The sequence below is a fragment of the Carcharodon carcharias genome, chromosome 12 (genome assembly GCF_017639515.1).
Source record: "Carcharodon carcharias isolate sCarCar2 chromosome 12, sCarCar2.pri, whole genome shotgun sequence".
Taxonomy (NCBI): domain Eukaryota; kingdom Metazoa; phylum Chordata; class Chondrichthyes; order Lamniformes; family Lamnidae; genus Carcharodon; species Carcharodon carcharias.
Window position 1 is genome coordinate 53,583,311 of NC_054478.1, and position 13,773 is coordinate 53,597,083.

A 13,773-nucleotide genomic window follows, 5' to 3' on the forward strand; every position below is an offset into this window, starting at 1 on the left:
TGATCTTTGAGTGTTGACCATATTTTACCTGGGCTTTTAAGATCATTGTCTGACAGAGTGAAAGTGTTCAGTCTGTGGAAGCCTTTATTGTCTATAGCAATTTTAATCTTAATGACTTGTTTAGCTGATTGGAAATATTGAGATCAAGAAAACAGCTGCACATGATGTCTGAACAAAGTCAACTCAGATAAGAAGTCTGTCGCCTTCCAATTGAGTGTTGGAAATTTTGTGGTCATCCTGTGGCTTTTTTCAGGATTATTAGGATTATCTAAAATAGAACAACTGTTCAGGCTTTTTTACAGCCCTTTAAAACTTAGTTTGGCTCCCTGAGTTGCAGTACCTTAAATGATCACAGCCTTAGCTGGTCATAGGTTGTTGCTTAACTAAAATGGTGATGCTGTTGAGCTGTTTCTGTTTTCCTGGGCTTACTGAAGCTCCGCCACAGTGATTTTTGACATTAAAATGGGCTGCAGGCTTCAAGGAAGAAATTTAACTGAAAATAAAAGACTTTTTGCAGCCTTCTTCTAGCTGTTAGGAGCCTTTGGGAGCTCTTACTGGATGGACTCTTCTTCCCTAGTTCAGTGTCCAATGTCCAATCAACCCCCTCCACCCCCACCCCCACCACTCGACCTCCTGAAGGGATAGTAAGCAGCCATAATGAATTCCTCTCTTTCTCTCTTTGGAGTTCTGCTTAAAGCTAGACTCTCCAGATTCGGCTATTTAATCTCTGTCCCAACTATTTAAGCTCTCCCAAATTTGAACAATCTTACCATCCAGTGCCTGTTGGCTAAAGTGAGGTGTAATATCCCAGAATTAAGGTAAAGTGTATAAGATCCCTACAGTGCTGAAGAATCATTTACGCACAATAAGTTAGTCCTTGATGGTTGCTTCACTTTCATACAAGTTCTTCTGCATGTGAAAGGGTTGGGACTTTGTATACTTTTCAGCCAAATGTTCAAATGCACTCTGCCACCATGTTATATTCTTCTATTTGTCGCAAACTTACCCATCACATGACAAAAATTGATAAAACAATAATGTGGGTTATTTATTTAAAGATAGAACTAGATACATAATTTTAACTGGGAGGCTGAGAAGACACATCTGCCTTGGTGTACTGCTAATGTATCCTGAATACAGAGCTATGGGACTGCTACATCACATCGTGCCTCTATGACAGTGTTTGACAGTAGTTTAAGATACTTCCCTAAAGGTGCATTTACGTCATATCACAACAAGAGAAACAGAGTTAACATTTTCCATTGATAATCTTTCATCAGAACAGTTCTGAAAGTCTATTTCTCTCTCCACAGATGCTGACTGACCTGCTGAGAATTTACAGCATTTTAAGTTTATGAATTGCCCACATTTAAAATTAAACTTGGCTACAAAGGCTAGGAGTTATAATGGGCTCGGTGCAAATTCTAACCAGTGTTTCATAGCCACCTGGAAAGGGTCTTACAAACCATCAGTTATATTATGCCCAGGAGTCAGATCAAGAGTTGATTCTTGCGTTGTGTTGCTGTTTCTATGTCAGTGCATTGATATGAAAGAACTGTGTAACTGCATTCATAAGAATTAAAATAAAGTGTGTTTTTTTTATAATTAAATTATTTTTAAAATCATTACTGAATATTCGGTGATCCTGTGAGTAGAATATTAGAGGAAACTTTACAATGTTAGGGGCAGACCATCCACTAGCTGAAAAGTTGCTCAGCACTCCAATTGAATATTTGCTTTGGGTCGGTGTTGCTTCCATTAGAGACATGAACTCAATCAGAAGTTCAAAAATCATTTACGCTCATTTTGTCTGTTTTGATCTACAGGAGTTAAAACTAGATTTGCCTAGGATTTCATAGTAAACTTTTGATTTGTTTTAGAATTACAGATTTTCACTATTTAGTTTTAGTTATTTAAGTAATTTTCAAACCATTTAGTTGGTTACATTGTTTTCTTTGTCAATCTTGCTTCAGAATTTGTTTTCTGCTGTTTTTAGTTTCTTCCTTTTTCACCTCCCATTATTGCAGGGAGTTTAAGTCTCTATTTCAGCAACCTTAGTTTGGAGGAGAAACATTCCTTTAGGGAACTCAGAATGGGGAAGACTGCTAAAGGAATGTCCAGGAACAAGCCTTCCTGCATCTGAGATAGATAGCCATGATTTCAAGGAGGTAAATCTGTAGAATCCATTTGAACTTGGCCATGTTAAAGAGACCTACATCCATAATCTATGCTTTTCCAGGAGGACATGCAACTTCTTGAGGACTTCTCCATATAGTGCATCATATCTTATGGAGCACTTCTGATGATGTTAAATAAATCAATAAATAGACAATGTTCAAAAAGCAATATTGTTTTCTGTGTTGTGCCTGGATGGAGTCAATGTTGGAACTCACATATGAGGGCTAGTCGAAGCAGGCCAGAATTTCCCTTCTGCTCTGCTGCTACCATTACCACTACCATCATCCTCACTTACATTCTTTGCTTCAATTATTGCTCCCTCCACAAAGTCAAATTTGGTTCCCCTGGAATAAATGTACCATTTCTAGTACTGCCTACAAGTGGATTGAGTGCACTGTGTGCTGTGAGGTGGTAGGTTCTGCTTCTTTAGGGGCAGCGCACTGGTGGTTCTTTGCCAACACCGATAGAAACGGAAGAGAACCAAATTTTATTACAGAATGAGTAACACATTCCTTTAAAAAAAAAGTGATTTCCCAATGCATGATGGGAGTTAGTGAATAGAAAGATCACCTTGAGTATGTGAAAGGTCAAATAAGCATCAATAATGGACGTTGGCTTGCAAGAGCCTGACACCCTCTTGCCAAATGTTCTTACATTCCAGATCTAATATTTGTAAGGTAATTTCTTCAAACTTAGTTAATGGCATCAAATTGGATGGGCTGCCTTCAGCTGCTCATATTTCTCACCCATTATGAGCTGCTTTTTTTCCCACTATCAAGGACAACTTGGTGAAGCGCTGCCAAGTTGAAGAGGTCTGACATAGTACGAATGTGGTTATTCTTTCACCAACAACATATCGAAGACCATGGATGGAATCTTTTTGCAATGATTATTGCCCCGATGGCAGGACCGGAAGTGAGTGGGACTTCCGCTTGGAGGCGGGATGGCTGGCCATGCACAATCACATGGCGGCCAGCCAATTAGCTATGTATAGTCAATGGTCACAGTCGAGTGCCAGAGAGTCAGGGGGGAAGGAAGCTACACCCGCTTTTTACAGCACTCGCTCATGGGGGCATTGAGAGGTTGTTATGGTTAGCCAGGAGTTAGAAGTGGTTTTAATTCTTCTAACCTTTCCTAGGTAACTATTCCTGCAAGACAGGAACCATCCAAAGACTATAATTTAAATTGGAGTATTGGATGGTTTCCAGTGCTGGGCAATTGCCCAACCGAAGCTTGAACTTCCCGGGCAATTGCCATCTAATATTGGGGGGGAGGGGTGCAGCAAATGGTCTACTCTGCTTTGTGACTTTAATCCTACACTATATGGTCAAACCTTAATGCCCTCAGGGTACTTAGGAATAGATGATAAATATTGAATGAATTAAACAACGAAATTGAGAACTCATCAGGGATAAATTGATTAGGTACACCATTGTCACGACACTTCATGTTCATTCAGGAACGTGTTTTAAAAAAATAAAAAGTTTATACTTGAAAACAGTCGGGGAACTGGGTTCAGTTGTACCTTACATCAAAATTATTCATTTCCAAAAAGACTGCTCAATAATGCACAAGAGGCAAAACTGCATTGGAAATCAATCTGACTGGTGGTGTGTACTCACTTACAAATTACGTTAAGGTTATTATCTTACATTCTGTTTCATTATTTTTCTCAGAAGCAATATATAAAATATATTCGAGTATTAAATATTTCATTTTGCACTTAAACCTTCCAACACTCATAGCCTTTTGTTAGCTGCAAATTGCTCTAGAGCCTCTTACGTTTGATGGGTTAATTGCTTTTATTGATTCTCTTACTTTGATAATAATGCTTTGGTTGCAGAGGAGCTGATGCATTCCCATGTTACTCACTGGTGGTCCCCAAATGGAGAGCGACTGGCATTCCTGATGATAAATGATACTTTGGTACCAAATATGGTGATTCCACGCTTTACTGGTAATCTGTACCCAAAAGGAAAGCAATACCCATATCCTAAGGTAAGAAACAGAAACTCAAATCTTAAAACAAATACTTATTGAGCAATAAATAATTATGTAATCAGAGTTGTTGTTGCTGCATGAAGTGTAATCCACTTCGTCCAGTGGGATCTAATTATACTGAAATATTTGCCTTGAATAAGAAGAAAAATAAATGTTGGTCTTTGTGCATTTTGAGAAATGGTTAAAGGTGGATGCTTTTTTTCATATTTTGAATTGTTCCATGTTTTGAATTATTCCATGTTTTGAATTATTCCATGAATACTGCAGTTGTACTAAAGGAGCATTAATAAACTAAGTGTGCATTGAAAATGTATGTTGCCCTTTGAATCTCTTTACACATATTTAAGCTATCTGCAAAAAGCAGAGGCAGCAAATTTCAATGGGTTTGACAAGCAGGTGGAATGAAGTAGGTCAGAGTCTTCAAATATTCTCTCACCATGCTAGCTTCAAAAAAAAGTAAATATTCCCATCAGGTCCGTGCGAAATATACCATATAGGGCACTAATTGTGACTTACAATCTGTTATAGGGAACCTGTCTTTTATATTACTGGAGTCAGTGCTGCACTCCATATGATACAAGCCCATGTATGAAATGTGACAACCTGCTTATTTTGATACAGAAAGAAAACTGGGCTGTGGCAGATGATCAATTTTCACTTCCCTGTATATTTAAAGCACTCTATAGAGATTGCTGAAAACTGTCGTAGCCCATCAAGCCATATTATAGAAGAAAACAACAATGAATTGTCCAGTCAGAAATTAAACACTTTTATTTACTAAAGCAAAATAGTGCAGATGCTGGAAATCTAGAATAAAAATCTGGAAATACTCAGTGGGATAGGTAGCATCTGTGGAGCGAAAGAGAGTCAACATTTCAGGTAAATGACTCTTCGTCAGAACTAGCAATAGCGAGATAACAGGTTTTAAACAAGTACAGAGGCAGGGGAGAAGGAACAAAAGAAAAGGTATGTGATAGAATGGAGGGCAGGGGAGATTAAACTACAAAGGGAAGATAGTGCAAGGTGATGGTTAGGGGACGAGTAAAGAAACAAAAGATAGACATAGAGGAGCTGCAAATGGGAAGAAGCTGCTTTTCAAGAGAAAAAGAATGAGGGCAAAGATTATGATCCGAAATTGTTGAACTCAACATTGAGTCTAGATGGCTGTAAAGAGTCTAACTGAACAGATGAGGTGCTGTTCTTCAAGCTTACATTAAGCTTTATTAAAACAGTGTAGGGTGCAGAGGACCGGGTGATGTGTGGTGCAGGGGGTGCGGTGGTTCAAAATGGGAATAGTGTGGATAATTAAAACAATTGATAACTAGAAGCTCAAGGCCACATTTGCAGACCAAACAAAGGTATTTCACGAAGTGGACACAATCTGAGCTTTGGTCTCCCCAGTGTAGAGGAGATCCCATCTTTAGTAGTGAATACAGTATATTAAATCGAATGTAGTACAAGTAAATCAATGGCTCATCTAGAAAGAGGGTTGTATAGTAAAATGGCTGGTGTTGCATCTCTTACATTTGCATGGGAAGGTGCTGAGGGAAGGGCAATGGGTATTGGGTGATCAAAGGAAGGAAGGAAGTTGCCATAGTTGCAGAGGACCATAGGCTGCTCTCTCATTAGAGAGAGACAACTGGTGGTGAGTTTAACTTGAAGATCAGCACACCTCAAGCAAGAGATGAGGTTGAGAAGGCAGGGCCTTCATGGATGACCTCCGCTGAGTACAGGAATCGAACCCGCGCTATTGGCATCACTCAGCATCACAAACCAGCCATCCAGCCAACTGAGCTAACCAACCCCCAATCAGGGTGTTGTGGAGGAAACAGTGCCTTTGGAATGCTTAAAGGGGAATGCAGGGGAAGATGTCTTTGTTTATGGTATCATGCTGGAGGTAACAGAAATGGCAGGGAATGATCATTGTGGAGGCTAGTGGTGTGGAAGGTGGGGACAAAGAGAAGCCTATCATGGTCCTGGGAGGGAGGGGAAGAGGTAAGAGCAGAAGTGCAAGATTGGGATGGACACGATTAAGAGCACTGTCAACCATGGTAAGGGGCAATCCTTGATTGAGGAAAAAGGAAGACCGTAATCGTCAAAACTGATGTGACAGAAATGAAGAAACGGGAATGAAATAGAGCCCTTAGGAAGTGGGGTGGAGGAATTGTCAAGATAGCTTTGAGAGTCTTAGAGTGATCATTTGTTGTTATTAGTTGATAGTTGATTATTAGTGCTGATAGCCTATCCCCGGAAATGGAGACAGAGAAGTTGAGGAAGGGAAGAGTCAGAGATGAACAATCTGAAGGTATTAGAAGGGTAGAAAATTGAAGCAAAGTTCATGAAATTTTCCAGTTCAGCGCAAGAGCAGGAAATGACACCAATACAATCAACAGTGTACTGGAAGAAAGAGGTAAGGGAGGGGATCTGAGCAGGACTGGAACAAAGAATGTATCACCTTGTCCATGAAATGGCAGGTAGACTTTTTTTATTGGACAGATGCTTAACGTGCAAATTGCAATGACTTTTGTAGTTCAAATGCAGTTAATTTCTGATCCATGTTGAATAGAAAATCTGAAAACTCCAATACCTCTTACAGAAGATGTGCATAAAAAGCCCATCTATGTAGCCATTGGATCCTAGTGAGTTTTGCATTTTCCCACATAATCCGGTTCTCTGTTGCCAGTGAAAATGTTCCCAGCAATCATGTAGTAAGCTGTCTAGATTCTGCCATATATATCATGGTCAAAGGCCTGCATCAAATTCTATCAAAGGTAAACTTATATTATAGAAGTGCGGTTGACGTGTTTTTTTTTATTCATCCACTGGCTGGACCAGCATTTATTGCCCATCCCTAGTTGCCCCTTGAGAAGATGGTGGTGAGCTGCCTTCTTGAACTGCTTAAGTCCATATGGTGTAGGTACACCCACAGTGCTGTTAGGAAGACAGTTCCAGGATATTGACCCAGTGACAGTGAAGGAATGGCGATATATTTCCAAGTCAGGATGGTGAGTGGCTTGGAGGGGAACTTCCAGGTGGTGGTGTTCCCATCTATCTGCTGCCCTTGCCCTTCCAGATTGTAGTGGTCATGGATTTGGAAGGTGCTGTCGAAGGAGCCTTGGTGAATTCCTGCAATGCATCTTGTACACACTGCTGCTATTGTGCGTCACTGGTGGAGGGAGTGAATACTTGTGGGTGTGGTGCCAATCAAGCGAGATGCTCTGTCCTGGACAGTGTCAAGCCTCTTGATTGTTGTGGGAGCTGCACTCATCCAGGCAAGTGGGGAGTATTCCATCACATTCCTGACTTATGCCTTGTCGATGGTGGACAGGCTTTGGGGAGTCAGGAGGTGTGTTACTCATCGCACGATTCCTAGCCTCTGACCTGTCCCTGTGGCCACAGTATTTATATGATTAGTCCAGTTCAATTTCTGGTCAATGGTAACGCCCAGGATGTTGATAGTGGGGGATTCAGTGATGGTAATGCCATTGAACATCAAGGGCTGATGGTTCGATTCTCTCTTGTTGGAGGTGGTCATTGCCTGGCACTTGTGTGGTGCAAATGTTATGTGCCACTTGTCAGCCCAAGCCTGGATGTTTCCAGGTCTTGCTGCATTTGGACATTGAATGCTTCAGTATCTGAGGAGTCGTGAATGATGCTGAGCATTGTGCAATCACCAATGAACATCCCTACTTCTGACCTTACGATGGAAGGGAGGTCATTGATGAAGCAGCTGAAGATGGTTGGGCCAAGGACACTACCCTGAGGAACACCTGCAGTGATGTCCTGGAGCTGAGTTGACTGACCTTCAACAACCCCAACCATCTTCCTTTGTGCTAGGTATGACTCCAACCAGTGGAGAGTTTTCCCCTTGATTTCCATTGACTTGTTTTTCTAGGCCTCCTTGATGCTATACTTAGTCAAATGCGGCCTTGATGTCAAGGGCAGTCACTCTCCCCTCACTTCAGGAGCTCAGCTCTTTTGTCCATGTTTAAACCAAGGCTGTAATGAGGTCAGGAGCTCAGTGGCCCAGGCGGAATGCAAACTGGGCATCAGTGAGCAGGTTATAGCTAAGCTGGTGCCGCTTGATAGCACTGTTGATGAGCCTTTCCATTCCTTTACAGATGATGGAGAGTAGACTGATGGGGCGGTAATTGGCTGGGTTGGATTTGTCCTGCTATGCTAAAAGAATTACAAGTGATGGAGACTACCTAGTCCATCTGCTTATTCTTCCATAGAATTCTATGATTTCCCTATTACAGCATTTAACTGTGTCTTGAGTGATACTGTAGCTGGAAGACCATTCCAAGTATTGATCACACTTTTGTGTTAAGTCTGTCCTGACGTTAGCCCAGATGTTGCCTTTTACAGCATAAACTAATGTCCCCTTGTCCTGTGTCATGGTTTTGCTCAAAATAGTGCTGAAGATTAACATTTTGTATTTGTATAAGATTTTGTATACAGCTATATGGTTCCCTCTCATCCTCCTCTTTACAAAAACATAGACTCCCCAGTTTTTCCAACCTTTTCCTTGTGACTCACTTATTTAATATTGTGAATCTGCATAATGGCCCTCATCCTCAACACTTTAAGCACTTGGATGTTTTCTTTGTGCCTCAATAACCAGGACCCAAAAGAAAGGAGAAAATTAAACTATGTTGTGCAGAAAAGGGTGCAACAATACAAATTCAGCAATGAGATGGCCCTTGTCTGATTTGTTCTCTGAAGGCCAAGTCTCATTTCAAGTTTGAAATAAGGCCCCTGTACCCTTTCCCAGATCTATTCATGAAATTGAAGAGAGCTCCAACTACTTATTTAGGCTCTGCTGCAGCCCTTAAAGATGACTGGAGGTTGCAGAATAAGCCTGCAGGTATTATTTTTTTAACTACTAGCAATCTTAATGAGAAACAAGAGAAACACCAATGCTTCATGTTAAGACTCTGACCAGTGATGGCCCATGTTCACCCCTCCCTCAATAACCTTCCCACCTCCCCAGCCCCTTGAATGCAGGCAGACCCTAACCAGAAAGCTGGATCGCGTACCCTAATTATAGCTGAAAAAAGGCACAGTTTTTGTTGAAGCTTTTCATCTTGCAATCATCAGGACAATTTGCAAGGATACCAAATGTAAAGGAAACAACAATTTATGCTATATGAGAAGAGAGTGCTTACTGGTTGACAAGTGGACTCTGATTGGTAGTGGTTGGCAAGTAGACTCTGGTAGCGGCATTGCCATGGAGAATGCACTAGTTGATGGTTACTGATAGTTAACTGCCAAGCTTGTTTGAAATTTAAACCAGGCGGCTTGACTACGATTGGTCAAGGCATTGCCCTGTGGAATGAACCAGAAAATGGCTGTTACTTGTTTTGTTTTGCCTGAATTACGCTGACAACCAATTTAAGATTGTCGGTCAGGCTCGCAGTTGGCACATTTGCATGTACATACGTTAATACACAAGTCCCTGTTCTTTGCAAACAGAAAGAATATTGCGCCTGTTTCAGCTAAGCAAAATAATTAACAGCCATTCACTGGTTCGTTCCTCAGGGCAATGCCTTGATCAGAGTCAAGCTGGTTTAAATTCCAAACAATGCTTGGTCAGTCACCATCAACTGGTGCATTCTCCGTGGCAATGCGTCTACTAATTTGAGTCCACTTGCCAACTAATCAGCACTCTCTTCTCATATAGCATAAATTGTTGTTCCCTTTCATTTGGTATTCTTGTGAATTGTCCTGATGAGTGCAAAATGAAAACTTTGACAAAAAAGTCTTCTTTTCAGCAATACTCAAGTTCTGTACTATCAAAGGACTACCTGAATTATCATGATGAGATACAAGTACCAAATTTGGATGGTCCTCAGACTTTTCCATATGCCCTGGTTGCATGGATCATGCTGGGTTTCATGAATTAAGGCACATTATCAGCACATTAATTGGACCAATGATATATTAGAACCACAAAAATGTGGATCCATAATCGTGTTTTGAATTAACTAATGTACCTTCAGGAAAGTAAATAAATGAAACTGGTCCTTATGGTTTGTCTATTAAGGAAATAGGCCTTCACATTATACATTCAAGCAAGGCTGACACTTGAATTAAAACCAAAAAGGGAAGAATGATAACAAACATTGGTTTCTTCAGCCATCACTGGAATTGGATGACCACTAAACAAATGGATATAAAAATGAGGCAGAAGGCCAAGAACACCACTTATCATCACCCCTTGCCAAACCGCCTTGATTATATGCTTAGAGTGGGATACAGGGCCATCTTAATCCTAGGCGGATTCACTGAACCACCATAGATATTCCTTCCATTTGAGAGGTAAGCAGTTTAAGATGGATAAATACACCATACAGCTTAGACAATCAGCTGTGGATGCACTAGAGCAAGAAACTCAATGGACACATAGGACAGAATTTTCCCGTTGGCGATTTGGAGGCAGGGCCCACTCAACGACGGGAAAATTATGTGGTATCACGTCAAGAGGAACCCCCGACATCATTCCGGTCTATTTAAATATTGAGGAAGGCGGGCAGGCAGCGAAATCAGCTCTCCACCCACCGACCTGTCAATGGCCAATTAAGGCCATTGACAGGATAATTAAGCTTGTTAAATGCCCTGCCCGTCCAACCTTAAGGCTGGTGGGCAGGCCAGGAGCCCCAGCGGGCTTCTGATAATACATGAAACCTCATCCACTGGCGGGATGAGGTTCCATGTCCATTTTTAAAAACTTCAATAAAGTTTGTGTGCTTCTTATTAACATGTCCCATCTCGTGTGACATTGTCACATGAGGGGGACATGTTAATAATTTTAATATTTTTCTATTTTTAAAGATTTTTATACTGTCAGTAATCTCCCTGAGACAGCGCTTTGTCTCAAGGAGATGTGCGTTCTTTCACGCGCATGTGCGAAAAAGTGCACTTTGACAGATGGGGACTCCCTCCACCCCCCCCGCACAATAAGCACATAGCGCTTCCCGTCAGGCAGGCTGCCCACTCAAAATGGTGGTGTGCCCCGTTTCGGTGGCGGAGTTCGGCTGCCCGCCCACCGCCGAGCCGGTGGGGCCCGCACACCCATCAAGGTAAAAATTCTGGCCATAAGCATTTCACAAATAGGGGAATAAATTGTTTGCACTTCAGGCTAACTTTATCCAGGGAATTTCTTCGCAATGTTGCAGAATATGCTGTTATCATAATAAAGCATGAACGTCCATTGTTGAATTGGCAGAAGTTATAATATTGGTGATGTACTTTGGGTTCGAGCAGCTGAATGTCTCTTCTGTGAACATGGCCATTTTTACAGTTTGAGCGTTTATGTAGCAATATCCCCTCTGTCACAATTGATTGATGAATTGATGAATTGCTCAATTGATTGTGAAATGCTGTGCTGCCTCTTGGTTCTCTTTAGTTAGGATTATTTGTTGGCAAATTAAAGAATATGCAGCAAACACTATGATCTAGGCAGCCTTGGTTGGGTTGCACTATAAGATGCTCCCAATCTGTCAAAGCATCTGGGACAAAATACATTATTGTTATCCTAGAAATTACATGGGGGCTTTATCTGCACTGTACTTCTGTCTGTGCTTGACAAAAATATTATTAGCTGGGACTGAAAAGAGTAACCTTAGTTTCTGAGGAGCCATCCTGGGGAAAGAAACATGGTGATCATTACCTGAGAAACAGGCATTTCAGGATCTGAGATAAAAATAAAAAACTGCAGATGCTGGAAATCCAAAACAAAAACAGAATTACCTGGAAAAACTCAGCAGGTCTGGCAGCATCGGCGGAGAAGAAAAGAGTTGACGTTTCGAGTCCTCATGACCCTTCCACAGAACAGAACCTGTTCATGAGGACTCGAAACGTCAACTCTTTTCTTCCCATTTCAGGATCTGATATTGTTAATCACTGACATTGATGCCATGGAATTCTTTTCAGTTTATATAAGCCATGCCCAGTAGAATATGTATTTATCTAATGTCTTTAATGTGAAAATGCCCCGAGGCTTTTCATGGATGAAGATATGGAAAACAGGCACCAAGCCTGGAAAGAAAAGACTAGGTGGGGTGAGTAAAACCTAGGCCAACAGATGGGTCTTTAGGCAGTTTTTAAAGGTGGAGAGGCAGGGAGATTTAGGCAAGGAATTTCAGGGAGTAGAAACCAGGTGCTGATGATGTTGCCACCAGTGGGAAGGTAAAGGGATTCAGAGGAACAGAGAGATAGAGATAATATTGCTGGCTGCTACATTTTGTGTGATATGGGACATCCATGGGACTGTTGTTGCTCAATGGAGCTGTAAGTGCTAGCCCTGTTGAACAATGCATAGATCACTTGGTTGATGCATCTATAGTAGCAAAACGGCTCATTTTGCAGATAATATATAAGTTAACCGGAAAGGAGGAAGGAGGCTTAACAATTAAGGGAGATTCAATCTTGACTGCCACTGGTAGTGATGCCCGTGGTTCAGATTGTCAGCAAGCATTCTTATAGCAAATATCATATCTTTGCAACTTTCTCTGTGCTGATTTAGTGACTACAGAAACAGTTGCCTTCAGTCATTATCAGGTAAGTGTACCAGGACCTGTAGATGCAATTTGTAGCATAATGGTGAACAGAAGCAGATCAGCTGTGGTGCCAGTTGATCTCTCTGGCATGAGTTTGTACACCTTGCAGCAATTCAAGCATGAAAACCCATGATTGGGACACTTTAAAAGCAAACCCTATCATTATTGGAAAACTGTCTTGAATAAAAATTTCCTTTTAAGATCTTCCTTCCCTACATCCAAGAGCATGGTTAGCCCTTAATACTCTCTGACTTTCCAACCAAAACTCAGAAAACAGAGGGGAATAAATGTCTCACTCTGCAGCAGTGAGAAACACTGAAAGGAAAATTGAGCAGTTAGAGCAGGTACCTAGCAACATGTTAAAGAAACTATTTTAAGTTTCTGCCTGCTTCACCAATGCAGGTGGGACCATCTCCTGCATTTAAAAATAATCACTCTCTTTTTAGTGCAATGTGGCCAAGATTTCCCACAGGCTATCAGTCATTTTTTCAATTGATTCTCGGGTGTTCAAGGATATGTAATGCAGCATTTTCACCTATGAAAACAGGAAGAGAGACTTTCAACAGCTGACTGCCTGTTTCTCACCAGAAAGAGAAGGTTTGAGGGTGGAACAGCTGTTGAAAATCTGTCAGGGAACCTGTCCATCAATTTGTCCAATTGAATTAATTTTCAGCAGGCCTTCAAATGGGCTTCCAACACTCCTGCTCAAAACAGGTGGGAGACTATTCAGATACGCAAGTTGGGATCCCCCTCCTGTTGTCAAACCCCCAGAGGCACATCTTTCAGCAAGAGATGGAAGAACCATGCACACTGTATGTCAGTCCCATTGCTCCTGAATTGAGGTGTTCCAAAGGACCGTCGGAGGCTTCTTGAAAAGATAAGAATTTGCGGGATTTTCCTTTAAATATTTTTGTAGGTCTAGATGGAGCAGGAGTCTCTTCAAGAAACATCTTTCAAATATTAACTTTAGTGCAACCAATAATTTTGATGAAGGTCTGTTCTTAGTGCAGCTTTACTAATTCTTCACAACATC

The 13,773-nt window shown here is 41.3% G+C and overlaps 1 protein-coding gene across 1 annotated transcript in view; it reads left to right on the plus strand.

Moving 5' to 3' along the window:
* Positions 1 to 13,773, plus strand: part of LOC121284675 (inactive dipeptidyl peptidase 10-like) — an 864,551-nt gene that overhangs the window by 722,688 nt on the left and 128,090 nt on the right. Inside the window, exon 9 of the mRNA XM_041200234.1 lies at positions 4,022 to 4,176. Coding sequence (XP_041056168.1) covers positions 4,022 to 4,176 — 155 coding nt within the window. The remainder of the gene's footprint in view (positions 1 to 4,021; positions 4,177 to 13,773) is intronic.